General features: G+C 35.0%; 1 protein-coding gene across 7 annotated transcripts in view; it reads right to left on the reverse strand.

Annotated features, from left to right (window-relative positions):
• The window catches only part of CACNA2D1 (calcium voltage-gated channel auxiliary subunit alpha2delta 1), a 504,876-nt gene that overhangs the window by 79,630 nt on the left and 403,547 nt on the right, over positions 1 to 21,699 (reverse strand). For all 7 annotated transcript variants that reach the window (XM_065883782.1, XM_065883785.1, XM_065883783.1 and 4 more), the window contains exons 11-13: positions 16,650 to 16,808; positions 11,717 to 11,821; positions 265 to 343 (exon numbers count right to left, since the gene is read on the reverse strand). In XM_065883782.1, coding sequence (XP_065739854.1) covers positions 265 to 343; positions 11,717 to 11,821; positions 16,650 to 16,808 — 343 coding nt within the window. The remainder of the gene's footprint in view (positions 1 to 264; positions 344 to 11,716; positions 11,822 to 16,649; positions 16,809 to 21,699) is intronic.

Below are 21,699 nucleotides of genomic sequence, written 5' to 3' on the forward strand. Positions count from 1 at the left end.
TTAGTATCATGCAATAAAATATATTCCTTTATAAAATGTACAATATGATCAGATGTCTGCATTTTTATGTAATGTAACACTAATATCAAAGTTGCTTATGTGTGTTTTTTTAATACAAAACATCTTCAGCATCCTATTCTTGCCTTGATTCCTATAAAAAATTAGCCATAACTTTAGAGTATTTGAAATGATAAGATGTAGGACTAACAACTACCAAATTCTTCTTCTTATAATAAAATGTGGTCAAGTGAACAGACTTGTTACCTTTATTTTCACAGGCCATCCACTGAATAGGTCCTCTGTCATAATTATGTTGACCAACTGAAAATGTGAATACACGTACCTGGTGAATTGAAAAATGGGTATCTGTTAGGTTGCAAAGAATTTAATTGAAAGGCAAAACAAAAGAACTAAAAAAACATGTAAAAGCATGGTTTTCAGTTAATTAATGTGATAAGAAAAATTGAGGCCACTAAATCACTCAGGAAGGCACCAGAGAGAAACCACATAATCTACTGTAAATATAGACTTCAGTTACTAAATTTAAGTTAGTACTTGGGTGCTCTGCACCATATGTCAATCCTGTGGCAGGATCATGACTAAGGTTTCATTAGTAGAAATGGCATCTTTCAGGTTCAACCCAACTTCACCTATCTCACTTGGTTAAGATATATTATTCACATATTTAGTCACTGCAAAAAAAAAAAAAAAGTCCTATTTCATAGGTATGAAAGGCAGTCATGATACTTTTAGTTGCTTAGGGCATTATACTTAATGATGGTTTCACTACTTTCACATCATAGAAATATTCAGGATGCACATGTATGATTATGATGTTAGTCGTATTACTTACTTTCTATAAAAGATGACTGGCATATATGATAAATGTTTTAAGCTCCTAGCATTTTTAAAAAGAATCAAAATATTGACTGTCTCTAATATATAATATGCAAATGTTTAAAAATTTAATTGAGATAGTATTTAATTATAGTAATTTATATATTCATTGGAAGCCACTGAATTTAAATAGTATAAAAGCATAGAAGATAAATTGAATGTCAATAAGTATTTAATAAAATGGCTATTTGACTCATATCGATTTTTACCAATTTAGTAATCTAAGTAAACAGGTACTCTAAGTTGATCATTTTAGCTTTTTCTGAAGATAAACATGCAGAAAATCACTTTTCCATGAATTTATGGTCTGGTTTGAACTATGTTAAGAGCTTTTCCCTAATTCATGTCGACTGACTGTTTGAATTGACATTTTCTAACTGTTTCATCTGTTTCATCTTTTGCACAACTGCAGAGCACAAATCTCAAAAGAGATTTCACATTTGTTCTCTGTTCTTTTGCTGGTCTTGACTGCCCCGAGATCACATCATGACAATCCTTGCCCTAAAATGTACATCAGGGATATTGTTTCACTTGTAAAGTTTTACGTGAGCCACCCTTAGTTCATCCGGGTTTGCCTCGGCTAGTTATGTAAGAAGCCATACGTCAGAGTTTTAATCACCTCAAACTGTAAGGACAAATGACTGGTTCTAGTTTAACAGAAGCTGGTGACACCTACCTCTCTCTCTCAATCCCTCAAAATGCAAAATGCAGTCTCATTTCCTTAAAATTTTCAACTGGTTCATTTTGGGGGCTATGTATTTCAATGTAGCGTCACTACTTACATCGTAAAATTTACTCCTAAATGGAAATATTTTTATAAACAGGTTGGCAACCCTACTAACAATTCAATTTAACTGCCATACCTTAAAAAACTGTCACGTGAATTCAGGGCAGGGAAACAATCAAGATGCTCCAGAAAGCACTTGGGGATGGCTTTCATAATTAACATTTGAAAGCATGTCTCACACTTTCAGTTTAAAGCACTGCTTTGTCTGGTCGCTCCTCTTACCACGACAGCGTTCCAGTAAAATGCTTTCCATAGAATACTTTTCAGTACAAAGAAATAAATAATAAGACTAAATGAATTATTATATCTACATCCCTAGAAATCAAGCATCTCTAATAACATAGAGGCTACACTTAGACACACACCATGTGATTATTTTGACTGATGTTATTCATCAAATAGTCCAAATAGACACAACTCAGCCAAAAAACATACTAGTAAAACACCACCACCAACAACAAAACTTGTTGTTTTATTTGTTTTACTACAAAAGTTTTGCCTGACCCCCATTGTTGGCCTCCATGGAGACCTCCATGGAGGTCTCATTCACAATGAATTGGTGAAATTTGATTATTTTTATATCCTAACTTTCCACTTGGAGTTTTAGATAGTTTCATTCCTCCTATTCCACACTATATTACTGCCACCCCGTGGAAGAGTTAATGAACTAACTAAAATTCCAGATGCCAAATCCACAGAGATGATTGCTATCCCCTCATTCTTCTGGTGTTTTTCACTTCTTTAAATGTACCATTCTTCCTTAGCTATAATTCTGGGGAAAGGAAAAAATAAAGTGATTCCTTGAAATAGGCATGATTTAGAAATTAAGGTAAATTACATTCTCAAAGGTGTATTTTTAGAGTTCTTTTCTTATTAGTGTATTTACATGGTCTTACATAAAAACAAATAAAATGACATATAAAATAACTTGAAACACAACGTGCAGTCATACAAGAGAAATATTTCATCTGAAGTCTCCATTAAGCAAATTATTACTTTAAATCAGGGCTTCATTAAAGCAAAGTTAACTTTACATTGATAATTACAATACGAGATCCATGTAACAAATACATACTGGAGACTTCTAAGTGAAATGTTCCTAGAAAATTTGCTAAATGATCCTGAACTGGTTGATTTTAGGCCATGTTTCAGAATGTTCAGCTCTGTGAGGGTCATATATGAAACATACACAGTTATAGATGGCTTTGAAAAATATTCTTCATAATGCTGGAGTCTAGGTCGCTAACAGAAATAATGTGCAAAGGTAGTACTGAATAAACGCTGGCTAGGGTTAAAACAGTTCCAAGATTGCACTACTGTATCTATTATAGTGCCTTATATAAAAATAGAAATAAATATTAAATGAAAAGAAATTAAATAGCTAAATGAGTGGTCTTAACGTTTTCCCAGAGGGACGTAAGACAAACTTTGATATCATCTGACATATAAATCAGTTCATTATTATAACAGAGTAGAGCCAAAACCGGACTGATATACGTCTAGCATTTTATAATTTGGGTTGTTTCATATACTTATATCACGGTAAATTCATACTCTTTTTCTTTTATGTTACGCTGACTTGCTCAATGGAGATGAGCAAACTTTTTCAGGCAAATTAAAGTATGTATAATACACTTAAACCTTTTATGTGCTGTATTATTCCTAGAGAATGAAAATAAGTCATAATTATTGACTCATGCGTAGTTATATAAGAATATTCACAAAATAAATTGTAATTTGAGAGTGTATTTAATAAAATTAAACTTAAAACAATTAAAAATCAGTCTCTATTATTAGTTGCAAATTTATATAACTCGGCCTTCAGTTGGTTCAAAAATCATTTTTTCTCTGAACAGAACATTATAATTCCAAGATGTAAATTTGACATGTCAAGCCTGACCTACTTGATCAGAGAAAACTTTTAATTAACAGCAAATTGGGTTATTGATTGGTTTCTTACAATACACCACTGATTTATTCTTCAGTTCTAGACTTCCACAACTCTGGTTTTTATTTTGTCTTGTTTGTTGAAGACTAACATACTTGTCTTCAATTAAGATTTTTCCAAAACCACAGGGTCATAAAAGCCATAGGAATTTCTTGTTTCCCAGCAGAACCCAGTTACTGGAAACTGTCACCTCAACAATTATCAGTTACCCAGAGTTCAAGTTTAATTTATAATAGGCAAATCTCCAAGGAATAATGGAAATGAGACTATGAAAAAAGAAAGCCAATAAAACTAAAATAAAAACTTCAGCTATCGACTCATGTTAGAAAAATGATGTCAGAAATGGGTTTTATTAATTTACTGTGCGTACTAAAATTTTTGGCATGAGGCCTATAAAAATACTAGATTGGACTGAATATTTTAGGAGAAAATTCTACAGTGGTTTCCATAATTCACAAGTGTACCAGAATCCAGAGCATTTAAAATAACCTACATCTCTAGTTTTATAGCATTATGAAATAAATAAAAGTGTCCAAATGCACCTTTCACACTTTATTTTATAAAGCCCAGTGATCTGAAAGGTTCTTACAAGCCTGCAAAGATCTGATGGCTTAGTTTAATCCATCTTAGCCTCTTAAGGCTGTGAGAAATATGTCCCTTAGCAGTAAAGCCTTGCTATCCGACCAGAAGGAAAGATCCTGGGTGGGCAAATGATGATTGGCATGGCCACAAGGCTGCCCTGGAGAGAGAGACACACACAACCAGACAGTGCATTCTACATGAGGTTATGAAATTTGGACTGTACACTGTTTAAATGACTGACTTTGCCACTTAGTAGCTGTTTAACTTTCAACAAGTTTCTTAACGTTTCAAATTTTGGTTTTATTTCCAAAATGCGGATGATGTTGATGGTAATAAACATCTTTTGTCATATGGTTATTATAATTGTGAATGAAGTAATACATGAAAATCTTTTGTATTATATGGAAAATAATAAGCACAATAAATATTATCTATATGATGACTACAATGTCTCCTACAGTCAAGCTATCGGAATTCAATGAGGTAACATTTTCCATTAGTGGGATACTAGGCTTTCATGCCTTAAAAAGAACTTAAAATAACCTGAAGTAACACCTTCCCAAAGGAACAAATTTGGCTTGCTTTATTGCATTTAGCAATAAACTCCAAAGAAAATGAGCCAATATTGTCTAAATGCCATTGTGTCCATATAAGATATATCATGGAATTGCCCAGGGTCTGACAAATGCAAGAATTTCACAAGTGACCTTTGAATTAGTCTGAGTAAAACACACAAAGCAACTTTAAAAAAGGAAAACAAAATGCAGTAGGTTTTGCCTACATGATCTTACAACACCAAGCAGATATTTCTCTCACATTTCTTGCATGTGCGTACATAACACAGATACATGCCTCAGGATTATGTTGGTCTTTAAAATTTTTAACAATTATAATGAATCACCCTTGCATTATCAGATTATAAGGAAGTAATTTTGGGTTTCCCTTCCCTCTGCACACATTTATAGTACTTGACACAGGAGCAATAAGCTATGGACGCATTTCATTTCCAAGCAGTTACAGCTCTGCAAAGACTATTGTCAGCAGAGGTCAGGAAATAAGCAATATACTGATTTATTTCAGGTGTTCTTCTTGGATAATGCTAAATACTTCACTGACACTAATTATGAGAATACTCATGAAAAACTATGTGTTGGACTGGTGAGGGTGAATGGAGAGGTGCCATCAATACAATTGTTTTTTATATAAACTTAAGCCCTCCCTACTTACTTATAAAATGACATATCCAAGAGTGGAACATACATTTTACTTTACATTCCACTTATACGGAAAAAATTGTTTTAAATTATTTGCTTTTAAAAAGAGCAAAGCTATTGAATTTTTTAACATTTACGAATGTTTTATAATTTATCTTCGAGCTTATTTATTGCATATTTATATTTATTTATGCTGGGCATCCTCAGTAAATACACTTAGCAACCCCTGTGAGTCAAGCCCTTGCTAGCCTCTAAGGAGTCAATGGTAGGTTTACAAACTAACACAACCCCTAGTTCATGGAGCTTTTAATAGAGGAGAGTTCAAGATAACAGGTGAATAAATACATAATTAAAATAATAAAAAATGGTAATCTGGGAGAAAGAAAACAGAGGAAAGATGGTGCTGAAATAGAGAACGGTAAAGAAGGTGTGTGGGGAAAGGAGACCACACTAGAAAGACTGAGCAGGGAAGACCTCTGCGCAGAGATACGTGGCAAGCAGAATTCTCAATCTGAGAAGAAGGCAGCCACAGAAGAAGCAGAACAGAGTGCCTCTCCTGGTAGAATGATTTCACACAAACCAAAGGCAATCCCAGTTTTAGGTGGCACAATTCTACCTAGAAATTATTTCGAGTGCATTTTTTGCACTCTATGGCTTAAGTCTTGCAATGCATTTTGTGCTTAATGTAATACTTATTCTCATTTTTCATTAGATTTGTTTTAGCTACTAAATTAAGGACTCTGTAAAATGTATGGAAGTAATATTACTCAGACCCGAAGAGAATGTACCTGATAATATTTTCCTTCGTTTAGATAATGAATTATCAACATTAATTTTATTCTAAGAAAGCAAATGTAAATAAATCTGTCAGAGAGAAGGACACATACACACATGCACGCACACACACGCATTTTAAATTGATCATCTCTCTACTGGGCCAGTGTTACTTGTAATTACTGTTTTCAGCTATACCGTAAGTCCAGCATAAATAATATATTTCGTTTTTAGAACACAGGTACAGTCCTAATCTAAAGCTGAAAAATCTTTGGGAAACTGTTGAAAGTGCCAAAATACACGAAATGTAACTTTTCAGAAGCAGTGTATTTGTTAAACAGTATTAAATATTCTACAAGTCTGAATGCCCTTCATTATCACATGTTTGAACATTCCTTCCAAAGGCTTCATTCTTTCCTGATGGAGAAGCCAGGCAGAGACAATTGAGAAGGCAATGAATTATTTGCCATGAATTATTTTCCCTACCATCTGTTGAAAAAGTAATTGACAGTTTTCACTCTTATTGTATAAAACACATATGCAGATTCAGCCATTTGTGATTTGATTTAGATTTTTGTAGCCTATAAATTATTTCTCTCTATTTTGGATCTGACAAAAAAATAGAAAAGACTGCCAATCATTTTTTAAAGAATTTAAAAAAATAATGAATCTATTGTCAGGCAATTATAACTTTAGCTATGCATTCTTTATTTTAAAAATTATTCCACATCTATCATGTTTTTTTCCCATTTGTTCTTCTCTTTCGATTTACTATTTTGAAATTTTCATTTTATAGATTTTGAATGCCTTTTTATTTTTGATTAATTCTGAGAATTAATCTAAGGGTCTGAGAACTATTTTCTAGCTGGCTAGACAATTTTAAGTGTGTACTGCTAACCAAAATCCCTTTGCTATTATACAGAAAATCAAATATTTTTAATTTTCCTAGGTCTGGGAATTATCTTTCAACTCTGTGTCTGGTTTTACTTTCCTTTATTCATTTGTTTGCACTCTATGATAGAGTTCATTTTGGTTTTGGCACCATTTTTAAGGAAGTCTCATACACACGGGTGAGCCCTAAGGAATGGCATAGTTGCAGGTAAAGATTAGAAAGTGAATGCATTTTAATGTGGAACAGCTGTGTGAGATTACCATGGACTCAGTTTTAAACTGTACCTATCTATAATCAGGTAGATTAATTCCCAAGAGTAATACATTTCAAAAGAACCCAAACATTTTGTTCTAATTCTTAAACCTTTGGCCTCATTAAATTGTGCTGTATATCTGCAGCCTCATTCATCAGCTCTATGGATGTACCTCATCACACCTACCTGGGTTGCTCTGAATGATTTCTAATGTCATCTGGATGAAAAATGACTTTAAATGAATCACTCAGCAGCCACATTAATGTCAAGCAAGAGGCTCGGGGAGGAAGTAGGATTCAAAGAGTAGTTTTCAGATTTTTTTTCTTTAAAAGCTCTCCAAACTTTGTGACTTTGCAATTTTGATATTTTTAAGCTACAAGTGAACTTCTATCTTGAAAAGCATGCTTTAAAATAAAGTTATAATCGAATATAGAATTTTTAAATGTATTGAAAGTTTTTATTTTACTAACTCTATCAAATTCAGTTTTATACATCAGCCATTTGAAAGATAATGTGGCTAGTGAAGTTCTGAGTTGATAAACTTATTATGTAATATATGAATTTTGCAGGTAAAGAATTGGTCCGTCATACCCATACCCATCCTTAGATGACAAAGATAGACAATGATCTTCCGTATCAGTGTCTGTGGCAGCAAATCTCTCAGACTGGGTGGATGAATGGAAGATATAGAGAAGTCTGAATAAGGAGGGAAAGTTAGAAAGGGTTTGACAATTCACCCAAAACCGTTTGAAGCCATGTTTGAAGATGGTGGAAAAAACCTCTCCTATACATATACACACTGTTTTTAGTAGGTACCTTTACACACTATTTGCACACATACACCCTTGGCATAAACAATTAACTATGTAAATGTTGTCTTGACAAAGTACAAATACACTCAAAAATATAGGTGAATTAAAAGTGTTTGTCTGCCATCATCTATTTTCACTGTTAGTGGACACAGAACATACAAATACCAAGAGACAAATTTTGTGTTTAATGTGGTTTTCCCACATTAGGAAATTCAAAAAGCCACTGAACTTGAAGTAAAGTGCATATGAAATGTGGTACAACAATATTTCCAGAAATATAATTCCTACTTGTCCAATTCAGATATCTGTGCTCTGTATCTCTCTCAATCCCTCCTCTTTCAAGGTTCTCCTCTGTTTTGTAACTATAAGATTTCTTGTCTGGGTATCCCTTTACTAACCTTAACATATAATAATGACTGGGCTCTTCCATCTTTAAAAAAACAAAATGTATGCATGCACATATGTGTGTGTGCACAGCTTCACCCAGAACTGACTGTCTTATATTTTTCCTAGTATTTCTTAGCAAATTTGCAAAGATTTTAGAAAAAATAGTTTATGTTCAGATTTCTACGTCCTCATGCCTTAAGCACTTCTCAACTACCTGTCGGAATTTACTCACTGAACTTTACATAAGAGAGCTAAGCCAAAGTTACACACATGGTCCCTTGTTCCTGGAAATACGATGGACAGAAGGAATGTCCATTTAAAACAGATATAAATATGTGCGCATATATCTGTGTATGTAAGTACGTATACATGTATGAGTGTGTATCACAGAACTTTGCTACACCACTGAAATTAGACTCACATAAAAAATGTAGTACCTAATTCCAAGGACATCTTAACGTTTCTTAGCTAATCATACATTTATTTTAAAATCACAGAAACTAAGCACTGACTACTTAATTTTCAAAGTTGCTTTGGAATTCACAAAAATTATATGTCCTTAGGAGAAGTGTGTGTCCTTAAAGCACAGCAACATTCATAGGCAAACAGCAGGATTACTGAGTAAGATTAGATTCATCAGTTTTACAAAAATGAATTCAATATGAGTAATTTCTTAGGTGGTTTAGCATGTTGCAAAATGCCTTTGTTTAAAACGTGGAGTTCCTATAAAAGGTGAAGGGGATGAGAAGTAGTGTTTCAAGATAATAATACTTAGATTGGACATTTTTAGGATATATACATAGAAAAATGATTTTCAACTAGTTAATTCTTCATATATTCAATCAACTGAACAATTTGTGAAAACAGAGGGTAGAATACAATTGTTTTCCTTATGGCATAAAACCTCTTATATTTTAAAAAAAGGAAAAACATAAACTTATGATATGCCTCCAAGACATATTATTGTGTTAATTCTATATACAAACAGAGTTTGGGGAGAGAAAGAAAAAAAGTTTAGATGAAAATTTCTTCTCTTTTTATACATTTAAATTCTTTTATTTAAACCTGTTGAAGTTTTTTTTTTACTCTTTGAAATCAGAATCTATCTTAAGCACAAATTATGATATAGATTGTAACATTCATTAACATATTTGTTTAAGAAACTCTTCCTTTTAGAAGAAAAATATCCAGAGGTGAATGATATTCCTGCTGGTTGGTTCAGATGATATCAAAATTAAAGAAAAGATTTATCTAAACTTATATTCATTAAAAAATGAAAAGTAGTGGGGCTTGCACTTATATACCTCTATCACAAAATAATAAAATATACTTGAAATTATGACTACAAGATACTAAGAAGTCTCTTCCAAATTATCAGTGTATGATTAATTAGTAGAATATTGAGATAAATGTATTATATTAATAGAGTTCAATTTGGGCTAAATTTATCTTATTACCATTGAGTTCTCCAAAACATGGTAATGTTACATTATTGAGAATATTTAAATAAGTGAAATAGTCCTTACTCCAGGTTATGTTTTTTAATTATGAATTTGTTCTGTAACAGAAATCATGCTTCCAACTTTTGTTAAGACATACTCAAGTTACTTATTGCCATGTATTGAGAACTATCTCTGAATCTGTGTTCTCTGCAGGATGATGAGAGCTCAAAGTTAAACAATACAAAGGCCCAGTCTTATAGGACCTTGTCATCTAGAGAGGGAACAGAGAAGAGATTTTGTGGGTAGAATACAGTGTGAGGGACGCGTAGGGCTGAATACACTGTGCTATATGGGATCAGAGCACGAGCCTGAAGTGGGAGAAAAGTGTCAGGAACATCCTTCAGGGGGTGATGATTGCCCAGGATTCTGAACAATGAGTAGCAGTTACTAAATAAAGTAAGTAATGCACACTACATCTTAGATTAATACATCTGTATCTTCCCATTACTTTTCATTCTACTGATGTTTTTGAAACAAATATTCACAAAATCAAGTTACTATTTGAAAATATTCAGTCTATTAACAGTTCAGTCCATTTATCAACTTTTTCAAAAGGAACAGCTCTTCTTTATAATCAAAGTCACCAGGTGTTTTTAAAAAAACTTAACCCTTGCATTAAACTTATGTCATATGACATTATACTTTAATAGCATATGCAATATCAAAGAGTTGAGTATTAAAAAATTTTGTGAATAATTTGAAGGTATGTGTATTGGGTCGGCCAAAAAGGTCACTTGGTTAATGAATACGTTGTTCAATAAAGTTCCTAGTGAAAATGAAAAATGTGTCTTTTATTTTTACTTAAAACTGAACAAACTTTTTGGCCAACCCAATATGTCTATGTTTTCAACTCCAATCATTTTTAAAGTACCTAAGGGTGTTTCAAAGTGTCCCAGATTTTTTCATCAATACTCTACCCCATTATTCACAATATTTTGCCTGCCAAAATATATATCTTATATATATTTACCTAACTGTATTAATATACATTTTTTTCTCTTTTTAATTCCTCACACACATATAAAACAATTCATTAGAGTTAATGACGAGTCACACCTCTCAAAATGGTAAAAATTTCAATTAAAAGCCAAGTCAACTGGCATTTTACCCTTAAGAGTCCCCTTGTGAAATATACAATTTCTGTTGAAATTGTGGAAACATAAGATATAGGTTATAATTTTTCATTACTTATTTATGGATCCTTAGCATTTTAACAAACCAAGTTGAGAATCATTGTTCTTTTATAAAATTTGGAGAGTCCGTAAGAAAATTGAAATAAGCTGATAGTAGCAGTGCTAGAAAAAACAGTTACATTTGATATTTTCCACACTATCAGTAGGTTCAGCCACATGGGTGAACTTTCAAAACAGGTCTTTCTACAATACTTTCCTCTGCAGTAGAACAAACAAAGAAACAAATATATTCCTATATAGGCTTCTATAAGTTCAAATTATTTTATTAATGAATTAGTCATAAGGTACTTATGAATCTCACAGAAGATATCTAACATTTAATTCAGTGATTAGCTTATAATCCATCTGTATGACTTTATAATCAGCACACTAATGTTTTAACCAAAAATGTCTTCCCTCACCACCCCCGCCACTCTCTCTTTAAAAACCACCTAAATTACTATTAAATTTAAAACATTGGAAAAATCACACTCACTTTTTTGTCTTTGTTGTATTTGGTAAATATCTCCTGAGCTCTCTCTTCTCCTCCATCCGTGAACAACATGATAATCTTATTGCAGTTGGCTCTAGACACATTATACTGTTAAAACAAAATGTATATCATTCATAATAAAAGGGAGGGAGTATAAAAGTAATATGGAAAGAGCATGCACAGGTTGCAAGTAATGACCGAAGTATCTGCTCAATAAGTCAATTCTAAGAACCAGTTCCTGGATCAAGCCAGGCCTACGCATCCCTACACAGGGGCTCTGCCTCATTCCCAACACCCACGGGTCTCCCTTCCTTCAGGCTTCTGATCAAAGGTCACCTTACCAGTGAGGACTTTCCTGATAACTTTCCCCTCCCAGGCTGTATTTTTCTCCATAGCATTTCACATTGGTTTACATGTAGTATATATTTTACTTGTCTTTTTATTATTGGCTTCTCCCAATAGAATGTTAAATGCCAAAAGGGCATAAACTTGTGTCGTTTTTGTTCAGTGTCGTTTCCTTGCCTAGATGAATGCCTAGCACATAATAACCTCTCAGTGGTTAATTAATAAATGGGTTTTAAATTAATTAATGGCCATGACGTCAATTGTATACCCCTATAATTTACACGAGAAACAAAGAAAGAATATTAATAAAATGTGCATAGCTTTTCACATATATTTTCAATCTATTCACAAACATTTGTTCCTCTCTTCCCTCCTTCATCTCACTTTATTCACTTTACATTTCTGAAATTGCAGTGTTGATCCCTAATGCCCAGTGCTCTTTCCTATCTTTGTAAATGTCGACAGCTACTTCCAGAATATTCTCCTATCTGCTCGCAAGCAGCCACACATATTCTAATCCTGAAAGACTCAATTCCAGTGCTAAATCCTTTCTTACACTTTCTTTAAGGTCCCCAAAGAGTTGGATTTAGGTAAACAATGGATTAGCATCAAAGGGCCATGAAAATGCACAATTAATTTAGAAAGCTGTATTTCTCTGAGGTCTGAAATTATAATCTCAGCCTTTCTACTGTTGTGAAATGTGTTTGTGAAAGTGTTGAGAACAAAAGATTCACACCAATTTATGAATGCTCAGCTTCTTCGAAAATATCAACCCTCTAGTTCAGCAATATTCAAAGGAGATACAACGTGAGCCTAATTTGTAATTTTAACCCTCTAATGGTCACATTAAAGAAAGTAAAAAGAAATATCTGAAATTCTAATAACATATTAACTCAGTCGTTCAAAAATGTTATCAATTCAACATCAAATAATATAAAAGTTACTGAGATAATATACTTTTTTTTCTTTCATAATAAGTACTAAAATTTCAGTGTGTACTTGTAACACATTTCAGTTCAGACCAGGCACATTTCAAGTGCACAACACCCACTTGTGATCATGGTTATCACACTGGACAGCACAGTTTTGGTGTTTAAGTGACTAATACATTTTTTAAAAAATCACTAATTCTCCTATAGTATTTAAGCTTATTGAAGGTCCCTATTCCTATTTGTCAAAAAAGGAAATCCCATTTCCTGTGGAAAAGTTAATGAAGACAACATTTTGCTTTACTGATGAAAAGATCCTGTTTCATATATTCTTACCCCGTTGACTAGGCCATTAGACCATGCGGAGTTAAGGCTTTTAACCAAGTATTGTGAAAACTCAAGTATTAACTAATACAATTTATCACATTCAAGCACCATTCTTATTTTTGAAGATAATTATCTGAAAATTTGACCATACAAAAATTTACATATTTTATCATCAAAATAATTTTGTGAAAAGTGTTGAAGTCCCTTAAACTAAAATTAGTTTCTCTAATGAATTGTGTTTTCTATTTGCGAATGTAAAATGGGCAAAATAATATTTACCTAAAGGACTGTCTCAGAAAAGTGATAAAGTAACTAAAGTTTTTAGAACAGAATTTGGTTTCATTTTTTGAAGTAGTGGAGGTATTCTTATTATTATCACTAAATACAAGTATCAAAGCTACTTTTAGCACATTGAGTCTTGCTGATCATTCGTAAGACACCCACAAAAAGAGGAACGCAGAAATGTGTTTTCAACATCATTTTTCCTCAGGACTTGTGGGAAAGCAGAGTCTATCTCAGCAATTTTTCACTGGGTTTGCAGCTAAAGAATCACACAGTCACAAGAAGTATACGTAACTGGCTTGGAAGGAACTAAGCCAAGGAAAGAAATTGATTATGTCAATAAAAATACAACAGCTAGGGTTGGTAAATTACGTTAATATGGTATTTCATGACACACTGTTGTATCTCTGTGTGGCCAGTATGTAGCACAGCATCTATCATATGCACTCAATAAAATTTTTTTGGAAAAATGCATCTCAATATATTTGTCAGTATTTTATGAAATGCTAACTGAAGACTAATTCAAATCTTAACGTCTAATTCTATTTGACACTTGATTCAGTGATCTTAAGGGTAAACCTTGCCGGGACAAACAAAAGAGAAGGAATGGCATTGCATGATGAGAAAAAGACTAGAAGTGTCTGAAAGAGGTAACAGAACATGCTTCAGCTCAATAAGGCAAGCCATGGCGTTTGGGAAAATTATTTTAAAATGAAGAATTGCAATATCTAAGCGACATGTGGAAAGCAAAACACATGAGGTTTACTATTGAGCACATATTAAAAATGATTTACAACTTTGGTAAAGGCAGTAGGAGAGGCCAATAGGAGTTAGATCATATTTTATCAGCAACTAATAATGAACGTGCGAGTTAACGTGGCCCCTCTACATGACTGCCTCTGAAATAGTACATTAGGCTTGAGACTTCTCATCATCATTTCACAACGGAAACCTGAATAGGAGGGAATGAGTGAGGCCAGTTAACAACACTAAGAGGAATAATTAAAATGCCAAGATCTAGAAAACTTGATTATTGACTCAAGAGAAAAAAGTTAATATAAAAACCTTTCACATTCCTTTACTACAGAAAGAATATATCCCACTCTAATGATCAATTATGCTTGAATTTCAAAGCTTTGAGTTTTCATTTTTTTATTAATAAACATACATTATTTAATAATCATATGCATTTTACCAAAGATAATTTCCCCTGAAAACTGCAGTGTGGAACTTCTTTGCTTTTCTAACTCCTTACTTGCTTATCTAATGGTATCTAAAAAAAATATCACTACCTCAAACTCTAAATAATTGAAAATTCTACTCTCACATTCCCTCTTTGTAGACTCCTGTGCCACCATCCACCTAGTTTTCCAGTTCAGAGAACTTGGAATCACCCCCTCCCCCTCCCCGCAACCCCTCCTACCCACCCAATCAGGTCACTTGCCTTAACATCTCTGCACGTCTAGTCCAACACCAGGATTTCTACAATAGCTTCTTAACGTAGAACACTCGTCAGATGATGTCTTTCTCCTACCACAAACTTTTCATTTGCTCCTACACACTTCATTTAAAGACAGCTTATGGTCTTCCCATTTCCATCGCCTCTCCCCTACTGCTTATGGCCCAGCCGTACCAATCCACCTGCAATTCTTTCCATGTGCATGACACCCCATGCTTCTGTGCCTTTGTCGATGCTGTTCATTTTATCTCCCTCACCACCTACCTAGATTCTGCTCATTCTTCAAAATCCTGTTTTCAAGAAAGTGCCACAATTTTCTGACCTCCTTTGGGTAAGTTAAGCCCCCTTCCCCAAGCTGCTCCGAGCAAACACACCGTGAATACCCTGTAACAGCACTAACATGTTATATGAGAAATGATGATTTAGCATGTTATGCTCGACCTTCTTGAGAGCAAATGGTTTTGTTTATGTCTGGAATTTCAGCAATAGCACTGTGACAGGATAAATTGTGAGGCACTCAATAAATACTGGCTGAATGAACAAATCAATGAGTCATCACCCAATCAGAGATCTTGAAAACTGTTTAGAAGATTTACTTCGGGAACAACGAAATCAAGTTTGCAGAAAAGACCAAATATAAGGGCTTATTTAGTGACTCAGCAAACATGATAGGAATTATGTGCTGATTCTGTCCCAGCCACATGCTAGTTATTAATTAATTATAACACCAACTCAACAGCCTACAGTCTCATGTGCTTTTCTATGTGCTTTGCTATGTCCACCGATTCTGTGGACATTCTTTACACAACCCCAGTTAGGAAACCAAGGCAGAGAGATGTTAGGTCCATACTCTGAACCACTGCAATAATATTGCTTCAGAAGAGATACAAACCTGAATGATAGCTCCTGCTTTCAAATAGTTCAAATGAAACAGACAACATGGCCATTTGAAAATACTAGTCCGCAGTGTGAGATTCATGTTACAATATTGTTATGATATGGAACAGGTAGTAGGTGTGCCAGAATTTAAAAGCCTAACTATAGACATCGATGATTCAGTCAAGGGAATTTTCTCTTTGGAAGGAATTTCTGCTCTTCCTGTCTACCTTGATGTTAACCATTTGGACCCTTTTGTACATTTAGGAACAACCTGAAGATTCAAACTAGATGTTTAAAAATGAAATATTTCCAGAAACCATTTGATGACTGACAGCACAAGTTTCCAAATAAATACAGTACTAACTGAGATAAGACAAAAGAGATGATATTCTAAATGTCCCAACTAAGTTTCCAGTGCTTCTTCAAAATTAAATAATTACCTTACAGATGTGTTTTTTTAAACTAAGTTTGAAAAAAGAGGGCAGAAGAAAAGATCTAAAAGAAAAAGAAAATCTACATTTTGTATACCTTCTGAATTTTGGATTTAAAAATAAAAAAAGTTCAAACATTTCTACTGCCTGGACACATCTGCTTTCTAAATGAATGAAAAACAGAACTGTTATCTAACCCTACAGAGCTGTAACTACAAGGATATTGAAATTCAGATCCTACAATTCAATAATAAAAGACAAAAGGGGGTAGTATTAATACTTACATTAAGCAGCTGTTCAAAAGCAAAACTAAAGCCCTTTTTATAATCTGTGATTCCTTTCGCTGTGATATTATTCACTGCATCTTTCAGCACTTTTTTATTTCTTACATTTGCTTGGACAAGGTGCTGAAAACAGCTTACATCCTGGGCATTGCTGTTAAACTGCAAAAGATAAAAAGGTAAATGTATAAACCAACATTAAAATCAATCATGTAATTTTTACTGAATTTGTGTTATACTTCTCAATGCTTCTGCATTGCTTTCTCTTTCAAAAAGCAAAGTGAGTAGACTGGTAACAGAAGTGCACTAAAGATCAAACAGTAATTTTCATCCATGCCCCAACCCCTACTGTATCAGCCTGTCGCTTATTGACACTTTCCTGAACCCAGCTTGGTTCCCCTGATTATAAATTTGGGATTTGAGTTATGTGAGGGCCCTCCCAGCTCTCAAATTTTATGAGCAGTTAGATTACAAAAAACAACAACAACACAAAACTCTCAACCAACAATGAAATATATTCAGAATGCAGAAATGATATGATGATGCCTGCACAGAATACAGGGAGAAACTGAGCACTTTACGCGCCTCGCGTGAGGAAACGCTAAACGGAAAAGTGGTTCAAAGAACGACAGGAGCAGATGGTTAGTAAATTTGAAATTTGACGGTAGTCTTTCCATGGGGGTTAAAACAGGAAAGTAATCTGAAAGACTCAAGAACAACGAGTGGCCTTTCAGAACTATCACTCTAGAGGTAATATAGGGAATGCAGTAGAATCACAGAGGCCAGAGAAAGGGCAAGCAGGTCATGGCAGAGTTACTGCTGTGAGTGATAAGGGCCTGAACAACAATGAGTCTGTAGGAGGAGAAAACGAACTCCAATAATATCTGCCCCAACTGAAAATTTAAGAATGATCACCAAAGTAATTTCAGCAACCATATAAAAAGTATTCACACAGTTCACTGTATATTTCCAAAAAGATAAGAATAGGACTCGCGAGAAGATCAGGGCGCTAAAATGAATGGGATCATCCTATCATTTATTAACTCTGCTATGGGTACAAGCCCCTTAGGCTCCTGGGGCCTAGACTGTCACATCTGCAAAAGCAAAATGAGAATGATAATAAAAGCATACTTGCTAAAAGGAAAGGGGCTGGCCAGATCAGATGTTGAAGATATTCTCAGATCAAAAGCACATAATGATTTTAATAGGTGGATCACAAGCCAAAATATATTTTTACGTAAGTGATTATCCATTCTCATAAATATAATGCATCATTCTTTTTTCTCTGAAGATCCCTGAAACCTAGTGATAAGGTACACTGTACAATTCATCAATCCATTAAGCAAATATTCATTGGCGGCCTGTTATATGTCCAGAGTTGTGGTAGGTGAGAGCTCTGTGCCTTCAGACATGAGGTAAATTATGCACACACATTTATATATGTAGGTAAGCACTTATACGTGTTTACTTTGTGCTGCATCGACTATTTGCTCTACAAATATTAATCATTTCCTCTTTGAAAATGCGCTGCAAGTAAGTAGTATTATTATCCATGAGAAACCTTAAGCATAGTTAAATGACTTGTCCATAGTCACGTAACAAATAAGTAATAGAGAGTCAGGATTCAGACTAGCACTGTAGCAAGAGCCTGGGATTTTAACTACTCCCCCAGTGCCTCTCAATATACAATAAATCATGATGAGTTATGTAAAGCAATATAATCCTAATCTCTAAGAGATAATATCTGGAGAATGGGTTCTGATTCGGACTGTAAGCAGTTGGGGGGAAAATTCCCTAAGAACTGGCATTTCCTGTGATTCCACAGAAATGTTTCCTTGAAGACTATGGAGGAAGAACATTCCAGGCAGATAGAACAACACGTAAAAAGGCCCTGATGTGACAAAAAGAAAAGAAGCCTCAAAAAAAAAAAAAAAAAAAAAAAAAGCCTCTTAGGGAAACATAAAGATGGAGAGTTTAGCTCAGTTTCATATGAGGACTAATGACATGAAATGATCTCAGGGACGGAGGCAGGGTCTAATGGAAATGCTAGACAATTAGGCATGTATTCTCTGTCGAACGGCCAGTCACAAAAGATTTTAAGCCAAATGCAAAATAATTTAATCTAGAACTTTAACAGCTAGCCCTAGCTGCTGTTTAGGAATTAGATGTAAGGTGAGCAAAATTCAAAGGATGGAAAATAATTAGGAGGCTATTGCGGTAACCCAGCTGAACAGACAAAGTGGCTTTGTTATTCGTGGAGATAGTCCGAAAAGAGGGGTTCAAAACCTATTTTGGAGAAATAATCACTAGCTTGTGATGGTGCACTGGGTCTGCGTTGAGTAAGAAGAGAATTCTGACATGGGCATCTGCGTGGCCGGAGGAGGGACGGGTTCAGGGACACTTCAGGATTAGGGGAGAGAAGCACACAGTTCAAGTGCGGGTGAGATTTCAGTATGTGAGATACGCAAATGAAGATGTCAAGAAATAACATTGAAAGCAAGAGGCTCCGAAGAAGTCTTGATTAATATAAAAAACACGGAAAGCTTCAGCAGAGAAATTTGGTTTAAAGCCATGTGATTAAAAGTGAAGCAGAGGAGGGGTCTCTGAGAAAACTGAACAGGAGTAAGATTCCTTGGAGGCAGGAAGGAAGTCAGGAGACTGGACTGCCTTAGATGATGAGAGGAAAACAGTCTCAAGAAGAACACACTGCGGGACAGAGACAGGAAAGATGAGGACTTAAAAGCACCCACTGCACTCATCCCCGTTACACAGGTAGTGTCTGGAGGTCGGGGGTGGGGGGGTGGGGGTGGAACACAATGGAGCGCGCTGAACAACAATGGGAGGGATTAGCCCGTGCACAGGCAAGTCTTCAGAGCACCTCGGCTGGGAGGCAGAGAATGAACAGGGTGGTCCCTGAAGGGGTGGACGGGGGTCAAGGAGAGGTTTCTTTTTTTTTTTTAATTTTATTTATTTATTTATTTATTTTTGGCTGTGTTGGGTCCTCATTGCTGCACGTGGTCTTTCTTTAGTTGCGATGAGCGGGGGCTACTCTTTGTTGCAGTGTGCAGGCTTCTCATTGCGGTGGCTTCTCTCGTTGCGGAGCACAGGCTCTAGGCGCGTGCACTTCAGTAGTTGGCGCACGCGGGCTCTAGAGCGCAGGCTCAGTAGACGTGGCACACGGGCTTAGTTGCTCCGTGGCATGTGGGATCTTCCCAGACGAGGGCTCGAACCCGTGTCCCCTGCATTGGCAGGCGGATTCTTAACCACTGAGCCACCAGGAAAGTGAAGGGTCACTAGAGCAAGAGAGGATTTACCTTGAAGAGAGAAGGAAGAAAACGTTGCAGGCAACAGAACAGAGGTGAAAAACGAAGCTCTTGTGAAGATGGGGAAGGATGGGACACAGATGCTCCTAGAGGAACAAGCCTGTAAGAAACCATGTACCCACTTCATTGTACTGGGAAAGAAGAGCGAGGGCTGAGTCCCCCCGCTGGGTGTACAGAGATTTGGTGTGGGGAAATGATATTATTGCCTGTGGCTTTTGTCTCCAGTGGACCATGAAGCAAGGTCATCGGGATAAAGTAAAACAGGAGGTGGAAGGTTTGGAGAGAGTATAGATAAAACAGGAAGTAAAATGTCTTGCAAAGATAAATACTGAGTTCTCTCTCACTTTTACTTGGAACACTACTTTTGGGTACATCATATATATGAGAACAAAGCTCCAATATACTTGTTTTCAATAAAGTCAAACACTGAAAAGTCAGTATCTTCAGATCCAAATCCCACTGCCTCCCCGCCCCATTATGTGATAGTCTGACACAATCTTATGCTACACATCCCGTTTTGAAAGCAAAAGAATATGAGAATTCCCGTGTTAGAAAGTAAAAAAATAAAGTAAAAATAAAAAATAGATTGCCAATACATTAACGGTAAAACATCTGACCTTAAAGAATCATTAGAAATGATTACAGGAAATGCTAGTATGTGATTTAGTTAAATCATGAAACTTGATAAAATTACAAGTTATGCAGAAAATGAACACTGGATAATGTATTGCCCGGAGTCTTTTGGTTGGCCTTAACCTGCTTTTAACACAGAAGAGTGAAGCATCTCATTAAGTCACTTTAACACAAACTGATTAAGTGTAAATTCAATTCATTAAATACAAATTCAGCGGTGTATAACAGAAATACTCCAATTATACTCATAACAAAACTCATAAATAATGCAGAGAAAGGAATAACTTACAAAGTATAAGTCCCTATGGCAAACCTTATTCTCCAAGAAAGGAATGAGAAATGTGAAAAGTTCTGACTTAGGTAAGTATATATTTCACAGACATCTTAGACTCACTTGTTTTTAGAATAGAAAAAAAAAAAAAAAAAACAGATTTACTTTCACGAACTGAAATTACTGTCTTTGGTGACATGTGTCCAGACTGTAATTTATAAACCACATATTTAATACATTAACCACCACTTAGGGCAAAAGTCTAATAATATAGCATTATAAAGCTTTGAAATACTACATGGTGACTGAAAATAGACTTAAGGGGTCCTGCTTTTGTAAACTCTTAAGAAAATACATCTTTTAAATATGTATACTTAACTAACTAATCCTACAGAGCCCCAAATCCAAACTACCGTCGCGCTCATTCCTTCCCAATTCTAGAAAATTCAACCAAGTAGGTCCCTTATCAGAAATGCTGAGAAAAATCTCTGCTAGCACGCTGAGACAGGAAGGTGTGTGGGTTAATGTGAGCATCTGGGGTAGCAATGAGGAGGGATTTCTTTCTCTGCCCCAGCATTTGCACATTCTTTTGTTTTCCTCTTCCACCTACCCTGCTCCTTCCGCCTACAACACTTGTCCCACTTACCTCAACATTCTTTCCTTATAAAAGGCTTTCATGATCTTCCCTGACTAGGTCAAATCACCCCATTAAAAGTTTCACAGGCCTAGATATATCTTTTTTATGGAATACATCACAGTCATAATTCTCTATTTCTTTGTATGATATCTTTATAGACTCTTTGACTGGATTAAAAGCCATGGCCAA

Source organism: Phocoena phocoena, chromosome 9 (genome assembly GCF_963924675.1).
Source record: "Phocoena phocoena chromosome 9, mPhoPho1.1, whole genome shotgun sequence".
Classification (NCBI taxonomy): Eukaryota; Metazoa; Chordata; class Mammalia; order Artiodactyla; family Phocoenidae; genus Phocoena; species Phocoena phocoena.